An 18,288-nucleotide genomic window follows, 5' to 3' on the forward strand; every position below is an offset into this window, starting at 1 on the left:
CAGCAACTGCCCTTTCGTGCCCCTAGCCTCTGACATGATGACAGTCCACTCGGTTACCCACAGCTGGTTTGTTAAGCAGTTCATGAACATAGCATTCGCAAACCCCCCACATCTGTTCCAAACTGCCACGTGAAACTCCTCAAATGACCTGTTTGCCAGTACATTCAAATAAGGCATAAAAACTTTCATTAAACACATCTTTCCATCACAACACAGAATGGCTCCTGCACAGAGTGCAACAGTGTTCCAAGAATGGGTGACCAGTTCACTACAGCCTCAGGGGCGAGAGGATGCAGTTTCACACACACTGAGGTAAGTACCTACACTGGTACATAAACAGAAGTCTCATCACTAAAAGTCTCGGGCCTCTGCTGAGAGGACCACTCTGTGTTATTAGTACTTTTTGCATGAAGATTTCTGAAAGTACATTCATTACGAAAGGCAACCTTGTCTGTAAGGTTAAAGCAGATGGAGCTTAAAGCTGACCTCACGTGTAAAAGACTGTAATCCTTGGAGCTTTACATTTATTCTATGGAGCTTAGGTATGAACTTTTAACCTTAATATACAAGTAAGATCTAAGAGTTTGTGACAATGGTACATTAATACAAATATGTTTCTGGACATTATCCATCATATTGTTTTTATTTAAAACTGAGCAGGTTTTATCTGAAAATGGAGACAGAATCCAGTCTCCAAAATATTGTGTTTCAAATAAAAACATGATGATGGATAATGTCCAGAAATACAATATTTATATTAATATAGGATTGACAAATTCTGGGACTGAGTCCATTACGCATATTAAAAGCATGTAAAAAGATATTTCAACCTGTCAATGTAAGCTGATGCTTCCATCATGTTCCCTGTACAAAGTCAGACACATCCCTCTTGTGCTTCATGCTCAGTCCTGTTTAAGATTTTGTACCAAGCAGATCATTGTGATAGTTTGTAGTAATGGAGCAAAGGGTGAACATTAAATTTTGCTTCAAGACAGGCAAAACAGCTACTGAATATTTCCAGCTAATAAAACAGGCTTATGGTGCCAATGCTCTCTCATACACATGTTTTTGAATGGTCTGCAATCTTTCAGGACAGATGTGAAAATCTCAAAGATGATGAACACAGTGGATGGCTAAAAGCTGTTCGAACACCTAACATATTGAAACAGTTCAGGAACTGATTTCAACTGATCATCGAATGACTCTCTGGATGATAGAAGAGGAACTTGAAATTAGCAGAGAAACAATCTCAAAAATCTTAGTGGAAGATCTTGGAAAATGGAAGATCTATGCCAGGTTTCTTCACCAATGCTTGACCAATGAGTGCAAGGCTCTCAGACTGCAAGCATGTAAAGAGTTTATTCAGTTTGTGGATGAAGATGGTTCCTTGCTTGACAGATGTAACGGGCGATGAGACCTGCTGTTTTGAGTATGATCGCAAAACAAAAAGGCAAAGCGTGGAATGGCACTCACCAGGCTTTTAAAAAAACAATACATTTTTATTTCAAAAGCCAAAAAACAAAGTCAGGGAATCATTCATAAAGAATGGTGAATAAGGAATATTATGTCCAAGTATTGTGTCGTTTGTTTCAAAGAATTCGTCAAATAAGACCTCAGTTTCAGGAAAGAGGAAGTCGATTCCTCTTGCAAGAAAACACAAGACCCCACACTGCAGTATCAATAAAGCAGTTTTAGGCAAAACATTGGATTTCACATTTTAAATCATGCCCTATATTCTCCTGATTTATTCCCACCTGTCATTTTCTTATTCCCCAAAATCAAATTCACATTGAAAGGGAGAACATCTGAAGACACAGGGGATGTTAAAAGAATTGTAACAAAGGCATTAAATGAAAATGAAATCAAAAAAGTGTTTCCAACAACTTTATGAGTAAGCACAAAAGTGTGTGACATTTCAAGATGATTATTTGAAGAACATTAAAAGATATGTTTGATTTTAAATGTGGGTTTCTTAAAATTTATGCAGACCTGGAACTTAACAGTCTAACCTTGCATGTCAAGTGTCAGGTCTGGTATTCAGCTGGCAGATATTCTTTCTGTTAAGCCTCATATTGGCAGCTGTAAGCATTTGATGGACTACACAAAGAGGCAGGACTATCTGTCAACAAAAATATTCCACAAAGTAATCAGTTATGATCAAATTCTAAGCTCTGCTACTTATTAATACCCAGAGGCAAGATAACATCTAGAATTTAAATGATTTCAGTATATTCAAACTGTGTGCAGAAACAAAACACTTCATGAACACAAATTTGTAAGAATCTGATATCTCTCTGCATGAGAAGCGCACTGTTAGCTTTACAAGAACATATCTGTCCTCATTTGGGACAACCAAAGTTGCTTAAAATCTCAGCAAGGGAACTGCCTGAAGTTCTTGAGATCTCTCAGACACTTTCTACATGTCAGGGAAAGGTAAAGTTGTCACCGTTGCTTAACTAATCAAGCACTATGCCATGAAGGCGTATGGCGGAGTGGTTATATAGATCTACATTTTCTTGAGGTGACTGACCAGCTTCCTAACCCGGCCACTTTACACACAGGGAAAGACTACTCAGCACCCACTTGATACGAGGCTGGATGGGCCACACAGCTAGTCTGGATGATGTGGAGAAGAGAATTCTTGAACCTACTGGGATTCGAACTCTGACCCTAGTTGTCAAGTATCCAGTCACTATACTGACTATATTATCACGGCCACCATCATACACTCTAATACATAATTAATGACCTGTAAAGTGTATAATACTTGTATATGCTTCAAAGTCATATTGTAATAGAACACTTAATTAAAAGAATGGAACAGAACCAAGTTTAACACAATGTAAATTTGATATAGACTTTCTTTCTTTCTTTCTTTCTTTCTTTTTTTCTGTCTATGAAAAAACTCCTGCTACTCAGTGGATAGAGAACCGAGTAGGCCCCAGAGCCAATCTCAACATGCTGGAGAACAGAATTATACATATTTATAAATTTCCAAATAAGTTGTATGAAATGGGCTTAATGGTAAGAGAATTAATAAAAACAATAGTAAACTCAATGTCTCAGCCAAGTGGTTGGCACTCCTGCTTCATGTTTTGGGGGCCCTGGGGTCAAATATCTGTGTGAAGGGCTGCTTTGACAGTTTTCAGAAAAATATCAGTATAATGTTCCAACTGGTCCAAGACTGGCTGGCTGCCAGTAGCAACTGAAAAAATGTTGTGTGGCAATTAATTTCACACTCGGCATTCAAGTTTTCACAGTCTGATGCAGTCAAGTGTGGCAAGAAGTTAATATCAACACCATTAGTATATCACAGAAATAAATCTCTTTTAATTATTTTTTTTGGCTGTTCTCTTTTCCTGGCCTGCATGTGTTCAGGATAACACTACAATAATGAGAAGAGAATCTTGTGGGTCAAGGAGAGGCAAGAGGACAGAAAACAAAAGATCCTAGTTTTTCTGGAAACCAAAATATCTGATTGGTGACCATGATTTCCAAAATTCTTTACCCATGAATGTCAGTACAATTTCTTGAGGAAGATCATGAATGCTCCATTCCACCATTTCTTCTGATTCCCTGTATACATAACATTAAACTGTGCTTCATTACATAACAACAGAGCAGAATGTGCTGTAACTTCAGCAAACTTACATCAATGCATGATTCGCACAAAACACAGCTACATGACGCATGTCGTCGAAGGTCTGTATCCATCTCCTCCAGACAGATGGCACAACTCCTCCATCCATCCCCCTTCTCACCAGGGCCACTAGCCAAATTACCAGTCAGTCTCTCGTATTCACTTTCAGTAAGAGGCCCAAAGGCAAGTGCATCACTACTGGCATCTCCTGACCCATCATTGCTTGGAATATCCATCACGTCCTCGCCTTCCAAGTCTAGAGGCTCTCCAGACTTCTTGCTGCTGTCCTGATCATTGGGAGATCTTGCACACTAATGAGAACATATAATCCATTACACTGCAATGCATACAATACATGGACAGGCCGCTGCACACACTATCCAACTGAATAGTACACCTTGAGCACACTACATTATAGATAATTATACACAGCCCAGCCATGAGATCGGAAGTTTTAGAATATGCTGCTGAAGGGAAAGTTGTAGGAGTAAAGACCCAATCAGTACATGCAGTTTCAGTAAACACACAGAAGTAGCCTGTGAATCAACATGCCTTAGCTGTCATAACCTCTTCTTCTGCAACACAGTCTACTGTAAAGACCAAACAATTTCTGGGCTAGAATTTAATGTTCTCAGAATTCCAGATGCTGGTCCTGCAGCTGCACATGATGTTTGCAGCTCAATATTGGAAATTTGATAACATACCCACTGAGGTGAAAACAGACCTGGTCAGAGGGAAAATAAAATTTAGAACATCTGCACCTCTATGCAGAATTTCCAAAAACAGAAAATGACAAACACCACTCTTTTCTCTTTAAAAAAGCATCCCACTCTGTAATCCATCCATGCCTCAGCACATCAAATTCTATGTTGGCACAACAGACTTTTGTTCAGAAATGTTTCAAGAGCAAACATGCACTGATTCATGGACCAGTTGCCCTTGACTACTGAAACTGCAGACACTTATGAGTGGGCTCTTATACAAATAAGTTCCCGTTCTATAGTGGTGAATCTTAAAGCACCCAATCTCAGTGCCAGACCGTAGATAAATTATTTAAACTATTTAAACTATTCACTATCTGCAAGATAAAGCGCTTGTCAAATGGAAAATTTCTGATTTACATTTCTTGGTTAGTGAGTTAAATGAAAGCACCAACAAGCTTGTAGCAACTTGTACGTGTAAAAATTCACATAGGAACCACTTGGGAAGTAGACAGTTTGAAGAATATTACTGAAATTTATTTCAGGGCAACAAGATGTGATGAGGAGATCCAAATAGCACAGAATGGCATCCAATAACCATCAGAAGTCAGTCTCCTGATTCAGAATCCACAGCACTATGTCTCCTGATTCAGAATCCACAGCACTATGTCTCCAGGTTCAGAATCCACAGCACTGTCTCCAGATACAGAATCCACAGTACTATGTCTCCTGATTCAGAATCCACAGTACTATGCCTCTAGATACAGGATCCACAGCATTATGTCTCCTGATTCAGAATCCACAGTACTATGTCTCCAGATACAGGATCCACAGCATTATGTCTCCTGATTCAGAATCCACAGTACTATGTCTCCTGATTCAGAATCCACAGCACTATGTCCCCAGATTTAGAATGAGCAGTAACAAGCCACCACATTCGGAGAGCAGATATTTAGATTCAACATTACCTGTGGAAGTGATTTTTCTTCAAGCATCTTATTTTTCAAATCACTTGCAGCTGGAGGTGGGAGAATTTCAAAAGCATATATACTGCGGTTAGTATCATTCACATAGCGCAAAAGTGAATTTTCATCCTGAAAGAAATAAAGAGCCTTAACTATAATGCAACACCGATTAACATGAACCACTTACCTACAACTTTAAACTCTATATAATATAGTAAAGTTGTCACTGGGCTTAATCAAGCACCATACCATGAAGGCATAAGGGGATAAAGGGGCATAACTAGACACACTCACAACCTCAGTACTAGATGTGAGTGGTCAGGTTCATGCTGCAACCACTTTGCCCCCTGGTAAAACAAACACTGATAATACTGATTTGACAGGAGGCTCGGTGGACCCCAGAGTTGGTCTACATGCTAAGAGAAGAGAAAAATGTCTTGCCTCTGCCAGGAATAGAACCCCAGTTCCCCAAACCCCAGCTAGTCACTACACTTGCTGATCTATCCCCAAACTGCTTAACATATTCAGGACCGGAGGGGCCAATTCGCTCTCTACGTTTCTATAGCGTTGCGGACCGGCCAATTGGCCCTTTTCTGACGCGTTATGTTGCAACCGACTATATCTCGCTGTGTGGCCATGGTGCATCATAACTACTGCGTAGCTGACCTTGGGAATGTTTGCTAGCTTAGCCAGTAACATGATCATGCTCATTTCCTGTCACACCCTAAAGAAATGCCTGAAACGTGGTGACACCACATTCAGGAGGAAGGGGGACATTCTTCTTCAGTCCTGGAGGGATACTCGCATTGTGAATATGGTTTCCACTATTCACAAGTCGAGTATGTTTGATGTTCAGAGACGCCACGGGCAAGTGAAGAAGCCTCTTTGTATTTCCGAGTATAATATGTTCATGAAGGGAGTTGATAGGGCCGACCAGTACTTGGTCTATTATTCCCTTCTTAGGAAAACAGCAGAATGGACGAAGCAAGTTGCACTGTGGCTTATAAACTGTGCACTTTTCATTTCATTTTCAGTTTTCAAAAAGGTGAACAGAAATTCTACTTTGAAATACAAAGCATTTCTGTTGAACTCGGCAAAAGCTTGGGCTACTGACCTCACAGTGGCGGCAGTACCTGCGTCAGACACAGACGTAGTGCAGCCGGGGCCATCTGTTGGCACCCGCCGGAGGTCTCACGTGGACCCCCCTGGACGATTCTCAGGTGATATGCGGAAACATACCCTCGTGAGAATTGTGAAGAGTGAACATTGCAAGAAGAAGAGTAGGACTGCGTACATCTGCAACTTATGCATGATGCCTCTTCACAAAGGGGAAGGTTTCCAGAGATATCACACGCGCAAGCACTTCTAGGAGCTCTGGTAAGTGTTCTCCAAAAATTTTAGTTCATAAAATTAATTAGGAGACTTTATATTAATTTTTAAAGTGAACAGTGCACAAGTTAGGGTGCTAGGCTTAAAAACCCCGGTCCCCAGGGTGATTTAAATATTTAAACAACTGGTCCGCAATGTGTTAAAATCTCAATATGATAATACATTTTCAGGCATTCATCATGCTGCTCCATTTTGCACAAGTAAAAACTCCCCACTAAAGAAAACCCACTTTCTTCAGAAACACACAGAACAAAGGAGTGGGGCCTTCAAATTACTGTATTTTCACCATGCCTGTCGCCCACCGAGTACTCAAGTTCATGCTCAAGGTCCCATTAATGTTACTAGTGGTGGAGGAAAGTGACAGAGTGGAGGTTGCCCAACACTCACCTGCAAACTGATATCATATGTATGGTAGATTAGTTGGCTTATTTTCAAGTTAATTTGGAGAAGTTTAAGGAGTTCTAAGTCAGCAGTTTGGAAAAGATGTGCTGTGAGCTTGAAGGAGATTTTTAGTCTCACATAAAGCTGCAGTCAAGCTCATGCATAGCAATTGAGTAGCTTTTCTGAGAAAGAAAGATGTCAGTACAATAAAGCAACATCAGGGAGTCAGTCATTGCCAATTGAAAATGGGCCTTTTGTTTGCTTGCTTTTAGCACATATTGTGTTCTCTCTTCAGTATCATAAACAGTTTTGAAGTTAATCCATCTTGTCTTCATATTTTATTTATTTTCAGGCTGTCAACTTCACACAGGTGTATTATTTCAGCTTCATATTCAAGTCAAAGTTCTTCCATTTCATTGCCATAATTTGCATTTTTTCAAAAAATTTGCAACCAGTGCCATCTGAAACGTGACAGACATTTTGATGGGGGATAAAACCATAAACATATGCATGTGTAGCTGTATTCTGCAACTTCATCAGGGGTCAGTGGAAGCTCAAGGGAAAGCAAAACCTGTCTGACAGGGAGAGGAAGATACTCCACAGCAGCTCTGTAAAACAGAATTTAACTAGCCAAGTGACGTGACACATGACGATGCAAGTTACTGGTCTGATAAAGAAATTCAGAGGATGTCTTATGATGTACACTTCTCAACGGTTGAAATTTGGAGGGGGAAAGCTGCTCTCAGATTCTAACGTGAACTTTCTCCTAGACATGGGTTGGTCACACACAGTCGGTTAATGAGACCTTTAGAAACTGCCAGCCATAAATAACTTTGCAAGCATCAAATCATAGGTTAGCACGGGGCACATACATACATTACATATATCCATCCACAGACATAGTGCATTCTAAAAACCGTTCTTTTACATTAAGGAAAGCTAAAAACAAGCAAATCTGTCGAGATTTCGAGATTGATTTCCTTCACATTTGAAGTATCTTCTCATGCTAAGTAAATGCGAAAGTAATAATGGGATGAAAGATTCAATGCACTCATTTCTGTCCACTCCTGATTCTAAATATTTATGGCAAAACTAAAAGAACAGCATTAAACAGTATTTCTAGTGGTTTTCACAGAATGGGGGAATTTGGAAGAAGCCACTTTTTGTATTGAGTGATTCAGGACGTCCTAAAAGCTAGCGGGTCTGCAAGACTGTTCTACTGTGACCTGATTCTAACCACAGTTAACAAAGACAGCATTCGCCAACAGAAGTATCTATCATGTAGCCTCTGGCCTACCATAAGCCATTCATTTCCAGCAACACACAACTGGGCGTCAACACCAAGTGAGCACCATGTATGATGCATTAGCAGAGGCTTACTATGCAAATTAGATATACAGTAACATAAACTAAGCTGCATATATAAAGGTCAGCTGTTTCAGGATTTCATATATGGGCAAAGGGATTCACTTTTAACAATCTGATTTTTCCTGAAAGTTTATAGTTTTGGACAATAAACATAGAGGAAACCCAAGAAAAATACTGAGTCAGAATAGTTCATGTCCTGGCTAAGATTTCAACTGGACACCTTGCAAACTATGTCAGAAGCATTACTGCTTGAGAGAACTTGCTCTGCGGTAACACAACAAATAAATGGCATTTTACAGCACCTGCATCAAGGCAGTGGCATATCTTAGCAAAAACAGCCCGCATTTTAAGGGGCCACATACACGTTCACATGTGTGAGTTGTTCGAATGAAACCTGTTCACGATACTGTCAGCAGATATGATCAGTCACTTGTAATCGTATGGCTGTGTGCATGAAATACCCGCAGTCAACCACAACCTGTGTGTCACAATAGGTGAACTACAGCAAGCAGGAACACTGTGACATGGTTAAATGCCAGCATTCCCCATGTAGGATCTGTCCAAACAGGACCAACAAGCTATTATTCAGCTCCCAGGTCCTAAAGGTTAATGCTGGCATTCAAGAAACCTAATACCACCATCAACACACAGTAATCCTGTGCAACCCTCAAAGACTTCCACACTCAAACTGAAAGAGAGCCTGACACAGCATGCTCACAAGAGGAATCATCATGTTGCATGTCCAGCAAAAGCTGCATTCCATGCACTGAAAGCTGCTGAATCATCCTCCATACAGCCAGGAACTGTCACTACCACACATTCAGACTAGATGATGACAAGGCCACCTTGATGCAGTGGCAAGTTCTCTGCAGAGAGAACCCACTGGCTGGCACATCAATGGAAAGCATGACTCAGTGCCCAGGGGCACAATTTTTAATGACCTCTACTCCTTCAGCTGGAAAATTTCTGAACAGTTCTTCCGCAGATTTCTTACATATATTATACCTTATACAGCCCACCTCAACAATACAGAACTACCAGCTTACCAATATTCTTGCTATGTGGCTATCCAAAACTTCTGCCAAAGCAATATTTTTTGGTACATCATGACCAATACATTTTATTAGTTCTTCTTTTAATTTTATGATTTTATCTTGTTTATTCAAGGTCACTAGATAACGGATGGGCTTCTTCGCATTTGCTGATACAAATGTTACACCTAGAGGAAACATAAGAGAAATCAGTAGTAATTTCAGAATTTTGTAGACATATATACACCAAACATTCTGCAGAACATAAATTTTCAAGACCTTGAACAACATTCTCACACCTTTGTAAACTGTTTATCAGACAACCCAGTATTGACTGACTGAATGATGGTGAACAAGGAAATGGAATTGATGGAAAAGGAAACAATCATGACCTAATTTCAGGCACTGTCATGTCAGCAAGGGGGGTGGGGGCACCTCTTCCAGGAAACACTCAGGTTTTCTTCCTCAGGAGTGTTCAGTAAACTGCAGAAGACCAAGGTTGGCTAAGAACATGCAAGACTTCTAGAATAAACTGCACCTACAAAACGTAACTGCGAAAGTCCAGTACGGACGGTCTGAGTGAAACTGCCAAGTTAGGTGGGTGTGAGCAATGAGTGCAAGAGAAACAGATGTGAAACAGAGCATGCTGTAAATTGCAAGTTAATGCAGTGCAAGCCAAAATACGGACAGAGCACTAGCATGCAGTGAAACAATATAGAACAAATGAAAACTGAAATCATGACCATCAGGAGTTACAGGGGGGGGGTAAAGCTATCCCTATAACAGGTCATGGTGACCTATAGGGTTGTGAGACATTGAGGCTCCTACATTTTCTAGGCAACTGGCTCACAGATGGTGGTAAGCTTGCCAGCCTTATGCACAGGCCACTCTATAACCCCCAGGAAGTTTCCTGGTACTCATTCCTGTTAGAGGTTGAGTTGACCTGGGACCATAGTGCGGCTGGAAGGATTAGGTAAATTGAAAAAAATCCACCTTATCAGGACTCGAACCCGCAGCCTTCAAGTTTGTACCATAGTGCCTCAACCAACTACGCTACCACAAGCCACCACCATAGTATATGAAAGTACAATTATATATAACACTTACGTACTAATTGACATAAAATATATGATACAATAAATAACATATCACAAGCACATTATAGAATACCAGAAACATGCAGAAAATATACACACATCCCTGCCATAACAACAAAACAAAACACAAAAAGAAATAGTACAGAAGAATACACTAATCATTTTGAGATTATTTTAACAAGAATCCAACTTGGTTTTTAAAAAAATAAAACTTTTACACCTACAAGCATTATGTGATATGAAATATTAGAATATAATATAGCAATTTATACCTAATGATGGACCCACATGGGTCAAACATGTCACAAATATGAGTATATATGAAAACATGGACAACCTATAAATAATGCATTTACAAGACTGCATTACACATACACAGCAGGTCTTCTCATGTATCACAGGGACTGGGGACTGAAGGGGTGAGAACCACCACCACTACACTGTCTAATCATATTGTGTTGTGAGGAGGAGCAGAAGGCCTCCTTACTCTCAACAGAATATAAGTTTCTCCTTGAAATAATAGTGCAAATATTAGGGAATTAAAAAAATACTGAATAGGAGACTGACTCTGACAAGGCAGTTTCACCTGGCAGTCCACGTCAGCTTGAAGAAGATACATCAGCAGCAGCTTACAACAGTGCTGCAAGTGGAAGCTGAGAAAAGGGTTGGCCAAAATCACAATATCATAAGAATTTTGATGGTATCTATCCTTTAACTGAAGGTCTCAGTGGGCTGAGGATAGAAGACTCTTCACCACTTACCATCTTCCAGGTATTCTTCACCACAGTGATCCAACTTTTAGGGGGTACAGAGTAATGTATAATTATGAATACACCCAGTATCAAGACAAACTTGACAGTGACAACAGTTGATCATTACTTTCTGATATGACTGTACAGAGATGTACATTCTTTTCACTATAATACAAATGGGACATGACATAGTGGCACGATGAAAAATTACAGATCCACTCTCCATGATCTACATCCATTTTAGAGTAACATGAAATGTGACAGGTTTCTTCACACACAGAGTGGAATTCTGATTTAAGGTTTTCTCATATCTAATGTTCACTTTTTTTAGTCCTGGAAAAATTCCCATATACACTATGCATAATTATCCCACTTAAGGTTCGTTGATTTAAGGTTATACCTGCAGTTAGTGCACAAAAATTCAGTCCATATATGAAGTCAGTACCCTGATTTAGTATATACACTAAAACTGAGGGCCATAACATGTCCACTTCTGGTTTACACATGTTACTTGCTCAAGAACGGCTTTGGTGTTGTCAGTTGATCAGCTAGTGAACAATGTGCATGGTGTTCACTAACCTTGAGCAAATAGCATCAAGGAGTCACACCACATCTACAGCATCCTCCTTAAGGTTGTGTACACTGTCAGTCTAATAGTATGCATCCTGCTGTGTGTCATAAACAAGGTACAAAAAATGTATACAAAAGTATGCAGCCTACACAATATTCTGTATTTAAAACAAAGTAGACACTATTGTATCAACGTTTGTTTTTATTGATGCAACATGTTTCAACCCTTATACTGGGTCATCATCAGGCACACAATGATATCAGACTCAGCTGTTGAATTGCATCTAATTCTTCGATAAGGATCCTTATTGTGCACTTGAGTGTTTTTAAATGAATAAATTGAGTCTTTCCATTAAAATTTTTAAATGCTGAGATAAATAAAATTTAAAAATTAGAGACAAAGATGGAAATAAAGTATTTTGCGATAAATCTCTTCAAACTTTGTGACCGCTACATGTTGACATGATTTTCAGGTGGGAGAAGCGACTATAGTGTGGGGCATCTGCATATCAGGATCTTCTCACATAAGTTAGGTCGCATGGTCTTGACGTTACTGTCGTCTTGTGGAGCTTATGCTCATTATTCTGTATGTCAGCCAACAGGTTGTTTATTTGAAGTGACGTATATTAGATTTTCTTATGTTGATACAAGTATATGCGTACGAGCTGCTCTATGTTCATGTTGTCGCTATGTCATAGCGGTTTGGTCTAGACTACTTGTATTAGACTAGACTAGTCTAGATTACTAGACAACAATTGCCTGTAGAAGTTCAGCATGCCCAGGAAATGGTGGAAATGGTCTTAGGAGGCCGGCAGTCCTGAAGATGGGTTACTCGTTCTTCCAGAGGTTTGCAACCCTTGGTAGACACCTTGTAACTGAGGAAAGTGATCTCAGGGTCTCGGAATATGCACTTTGCCGGGTTGATGAGGGTACCACATATCTGAAGTTGGTTGAAGAAAGGCAGTATGTGTTACTCACACTCCTCAAAGAGACCAGGAGAAAAAGAGGATATCGTCCAAGTAGACAGTTGCATTTGCAGTCTACCAGGAGGCTGAAATGGGAGAAGAAATTGATGCCGATGAGGGGATGTATGACATTGGTCATCACGAATTGTCACGTGAAATTTCGTCCTATTCCCAGGTTCAGCCTGAGGGGCAGCCATCCGTAGGTGGGGATGGTAGTGACATTAGGCCCTGCAGGTCGTAACTGACATGTTTCTTGCATCATGGAATGAGCCTGTGGGGGTACAAGCAAAGATCTGAACTCGTATCAACCAGGAACTGCAGTTTACTAATCCTGTTTGTGATGAAGAGGCGGCCTGTGGCTGCAGTGCAGACATGTGCCACCACTGATGTCTGCTATGTTATTTATCTTGCCGGCAGCAAGCGCAGGGCTGAGTACACTTTTGTGCCTGGACTCTGTAGCGGCAATGATACCAACAGAGGGTGGATGTAGCATTATCTCAGTAGGGTGGGTCTGTGATCTGATCAGCGTTTTCTGGAGCTGTGGCAGGGATCCCTGGAGCTGGAGCAAGTGTCCCTTGAGCTCAGTGCTGAATTCGGCCACCTCGCAGGAGAGGTCCTTGATCTGCTGCAGAAGTGCAGCACTGTCAAGTAGTGAAGTGACACTCGCGAGTGTTGGCTGGGGTGTGGCCTCAATTATGCAGTCCACACAGGGGCTGTGGATTCCAAGTCACCCTCAAGTTGGCCAGTGAGGATGGCCCCTATATTGGAGGGTAGTCAGCTGGACCAGATACTGCAGATAATATCATCTGCCATGTCTGGGATGAGGCTTCTGAGGTGTCAGAAACCGATATGGCTTGTGTCTCCCATCTTGAACGTAAGGAACTGGCGGATATGTTGTTCTTTTGAGGGGGACAGCGAACTCACCAGTTTGGTCTTTAGCTTGGTGTAGAGGTCTCGTTCTGGTGGTGAGGTGATGATATCCTCTACTTCCATGTCATACTGGTGGTCCAGTTGCAAGATCACATAGTAGAACTTGGTTTTCTCATTGCTGATACCAGCCAAGGTGAACTATGCTTCGACTTTGGAGAACAACACTGCTGCTTGCTCAGCTCAGAATGGCAGAAGTCACATGGCCACTCCGGATATTTCTGCTGGTATTGAGTTGTCCATAGTCTGTTGTTTTGTTGGGGTCACCAATACTGGATGTCATTGTATGAAGAGACAGTCACAAATTAAACTGTTATATAAATACTTATTGCAGCTGTACATAATATATGGACAAACTTCTTTTTGAAAAATTCAAGGTCGCTGGTTGCAGATGAGCTCAGTGAAGATCTGTGTGTCTGGTTCTGGTTGGTTCTTCCAACATTAGCCCACCTCAAGTAGTCTCGTTCTGACCTTGTAGTGAACACCTGTTTCTCCTGTTTGGTTACTGCATTCTGCTGAGCAGGTATTAGAACTGTGAAGTCTGCCTGAATGTAGCTCTGCATTTCCACATTTACCACAGAAAGGAAAGCCTTCAGAATCAGAGTTCCATCAGAGCATGGGAAGATAATATTTCCACTTGGATTTATGCATATAATAATTTGTCTTGTTTCACAAACAGCACTATTTGCAGGTACAGAATGTATTTTCTTGCAAACATTTTTCACTCGAATGTTTTAGTAGTCACAGTTCCAAAGACATACATGTTACTTCAGTACCAATATAATTACCACTTAAACCCCCACATACCCCAAGCTAAAATCTGGCCACCAGCCCAGCAGTTAACACTTTGCGGACCAGTGGCATATTTTTATGCCCAGCGCTTTTAAACATGGCGGACCGGTGGCATATTATTATGACTTTAGGACACATTATGTTGAAACACACTATACCTTGCATTGGCGCCAGGCAGACGCATGACTGGTGTGTGATAAACCTCTTGAATGTTTGCTTCGTAGTCAGTAACATGACCTGCTGTTTATGACAACACTGTTTTCCTTTCTCACTCCAAAAGAAAATGCCTTTGTTCATCTTCCAGCTGCATGCACCAGGCAGGAAGTTACTAGTGCAAAATGGATCAAGGTCGGAAGAGGTTGAGGTCCAAGTGTTTTCTCGGAGAACAAGAAATATCTGACTTGTTTTTCAATGAGCTATCTGACATCCCTTGTGAGTCTGCAAGTGATAGCGACTCACTATCTGATAGTGAGTGTGGCAGGGGCGAACAAAAAATTGTGGCCACAGACAGTGAAAGTGAAAGTGACAGTAGCTCTGACAAAACTGCGGGTAGCAACACTGCGGGGAGAGCCACACGGGGAAAAGTAGACAAAACGCCTGCTTTGGGACAGTTTACTGGAAATCCAGGGGTAAGCAAAGGATACATTTGTTACGGTTTACCTGTGTAAGCAGGAATGGCGTAATCACAGCGTGTCTGTGTCGTGTGTATAAAAGTTTCGCATTAAAGCAGTGAGTACTTTGTTGGGAAACCTAAGAAATAGTTTATAGTCAGTAAAGTTTGTGGCCATCAAAACCCACATGATCTTTATGAAAACTCGACCCAGTTGCTACACTTATACACTGTTCCAATTCCATAAAACCTGATCATGGGCAAAATCACGTCGTGACAAATTAACATAGATAATCTTATATGTGCCATTTTCAATTCATTTTTGGTTTTCCAAATCTACACCCTCATTCAAAATTGAAATACAAGGCATTTCTGCTGAATGTGGCAAAAGCCTGGGCTACAGACCACACGGTGGCGGCAGAAACAGTCTTAGTACGACCGGGGCCGTCTACTCCCACCCCACGCAGGCCTCATTTTGACCCCCCTGGGCGACTCTTGGGTGATATGCGGAAATATACTGACATGTTGTGCAATTGAGAACCCCCCCCCCACCAGCAGTGATGCAGCGGGTGAGTCAGCGCTCCGTCATCCACCTTCCGCACGGTGACTTAAGACGGCGTGAGGTAACAGCGTTGCTACGTAACAGGCACACACAGCCACTATATAAGAGAGCTGCGCTGCCTACGAGTAGAGTTGTCATGTGGCTATCGCCGAGTTCAGTTGTAGTCGAGTTAACTTGCAGCCATCCCCGGAGACAGTTAAAGTGTATCAGCGGCCGAAGACAGTTCCGAGTTAGTTCCGAGCAAGCCTATGAGCGAGTGTGTGATCAACAGTTCTCAAGGCAGCAGCCTACGAGTTGAGTTGGAATATAGCAGCAGTCGCAGAAAGAAGAACCGGACGTGTAATTATGTAATTGGGAGTGTGTGATACAGTGATACATAGCTCCCGTACTGTAAACGTAAATGTAACGTGTTTCATTACTGAATACACCGTAGAAATTGTTAATTGGTTTATTCAACAACCTACAAGTAACGGCTACAATTAATTATAACAGTGGCGGGTTTCACACTTTACAAACCCTACAATACCCTCGTGAAAATTGTGAAGAGTGAACATGCCAAGGGGAAGCAGCCTTCTAGGAGATGCCATGTTTGCACAGTACACAACAAAAGGAGTATGACTGTCTACATGTGCAAGTTCTGTGTAATGCAACTTCACAAAGGGGAATGTTTCCAGAAATATCACACTCTCAAGCACTTCTAGGAGCATTGGTAAGTGTTCTCCAAAAATTGTAGTTCATAAAATTAATTAGGAGATTTTATATTAATTTTTAACTGTGAACAGTGCACAAGTTAGGGTATAGGTTTAAAAATGCCGGTCCCCAGGGTGATTTAAATATTTAAATTGTGGTCCACAAAGTGTTAAAGATCCCAATCCTCTACAGTAACAGTCAATCATAACTCATTTATCCATTCTTGTGCTTTTTCATGCATACAGATGGATGGATCAAGTAACTTTAGTAGGCACTCCAAAGGGATGCGAACGTGCCTAAAAATGATTTACAAACGGCTCCTAAACCTGTGGAAGAGCAAGTGGCACTGTAAATTTACTTAACAATTATACATATAGGCAACAGACCATTTAACCCAATTTCACAAATTTTTCTTTATTTGAATGAACATTATAAATTTTCTGATTGTACTGTAGTTCAACTTACATATTTGTCTCTCCATGGCATGAGGCAAAGGGACGGAGAGATACATGAATGGTTCGTACGTAACAGAAACATGTTTGCATGACGAGCAGACAACCTGCAACACAAATAGAAGTTCTCAGTGTAATCACAGATATAGGTCTATGTAACCGAGTAACCAACAATTCTTGCTTTCAACCTAATCTTTATTAATTGTACGTTGCAATATTGTGACTGCGTACCCATGGAGCAGCCATGGTATCATGACACTAAAATATTCCTTTACTTTGAGCCAGCCTACAGCACCTAAGGAATTGGAATGCTGACCACTGCCATGTACAGACTTCCATTATGTTTTCCTGCTGTAAGGCATTTATACATATAAAACCTATGAAGGTGATTTAAGTCTGAAAGTGAGCAGGTTTCGGTCATGGCATTTCCATGCATCAATCATTCAGACACCTCAAGACTGCTGTAATCTCTGAATGAGGCAACAAGAACACTGAAACCAACAAATGATTGTAGCTCAGATGGGGGGAGGAAGGTGAACCAATGATATTAGTTTCAAATACAGACAATAGGCATTATTTCTATTTATCACAGTCTATTCAATCAGCTGTCGGTACCTCAGACTATGTAGCAATAACTAATCATATCAGCTGAAAGGACAATGAATGTGAGGGGATGTGGAAGGAAAAATTCATGGACCAATCTGAGACACATGCTTTAATGAACTTATGAATGCCATCATCCCAGATGAGATTAAAATCAATCAACTCCCAAATAATGGTCAGGACTACTACTTCAGCAAATGTGCTCATTGCAGTCATGAAAATTAAACAGCAAGGTACAGACACACTTGTAACAGACACTGACCTGTGCCGTCTTATCATGACAGTGGGTAAGATGATGTATACTCTATATCATTCTCAAATGAATGTAATTTTCTCCTTCCCATGATAGCACAAATCTTGTGGACTAAAAAACATATGAAAGAAGAACTGATTTTGGAGAGCAACTTGAATAAAATCTCATCTGAGAGTAAATGTGAGCTTGATGGAAGCAAAGTAGCAGCAGGCGACAGTAACACAAGCAGAAGCCAAAATAATGTTCAATCAAACAACAAATTAGTGTTGAGGCACACTAAGCAATGACAGAGATGCTTGCAACTTCTTGATATGATTGTACAGGAGATGCATATCTTTTTGGCTCTAATAGTATGAATGGACATGACATCAGGAACACACTGAAAGACTGCCAAACAGTTCAATACATCATTTTACAGTAAAATGATGAGAGACCAATTTTACATACATCGAAAGTCTTTTGCTTACAATAAGATTAAATTTCATGAATATTATTTTGAACACTGCCAAATGTCTTAAAGTATATTTCACATACACATTC

At 40.7% G+C, this 18,288-nt stretch overlaps 1 protein-coding gene across 5 annotated transcripts in view; it reads right to left on the bottom strand.

The window, feature by feature from the left end:
* Window positions 1-18,288, bottom strand: part of LOC111869987 — an 89,414-nt gene that overhangs the window by 22,392 nt on the left and 48,734 nt on the right. For all 5 annotated transcript variants that reach the window (XM_023861892.2, XM_023861891.2, XM_023861893.2 and 2 more), the window contains exons 7-10: window positions 16,906-16,999; window positions 9,491-9,663; window positions 5,310-5,435; window positions 3,652-3,951 (exon numbers count right to left, since the gene is read on the bottom strand). In XM_023861892.2, coding sequence (XP_023717660.1) covers window positions 3,652-3,951; window positions 5,310-5,435; window positions 9,491-9,663; window positions 16,906-16,999 — 693 coding nt within the window. The remainder of the gene's footprint in view (window positions 1-3,651; window positions 3,952-5,309; window positions 5,436-9,490; window positions 9,664-16,905; window positions 17,000-18,288) is intronic.

The sequence above is a fragment of the Cryptotermes secundus genome, unplaced genomic scaffold, assembly GCF_002891405.2.
Source record: "Cryptotermes secundus unplaced genomic scaffold, Csec_1.0 scaffold2458, whole genome shotgun sequence".
Classification (NCBI taxonomy): domain Eukaryota; kingdom Metazoa; phylum Arthropoda; class Insecta; order Blattodea; family Kalotermitidae; genus Cryptotermes; species Cryptotermes secundus.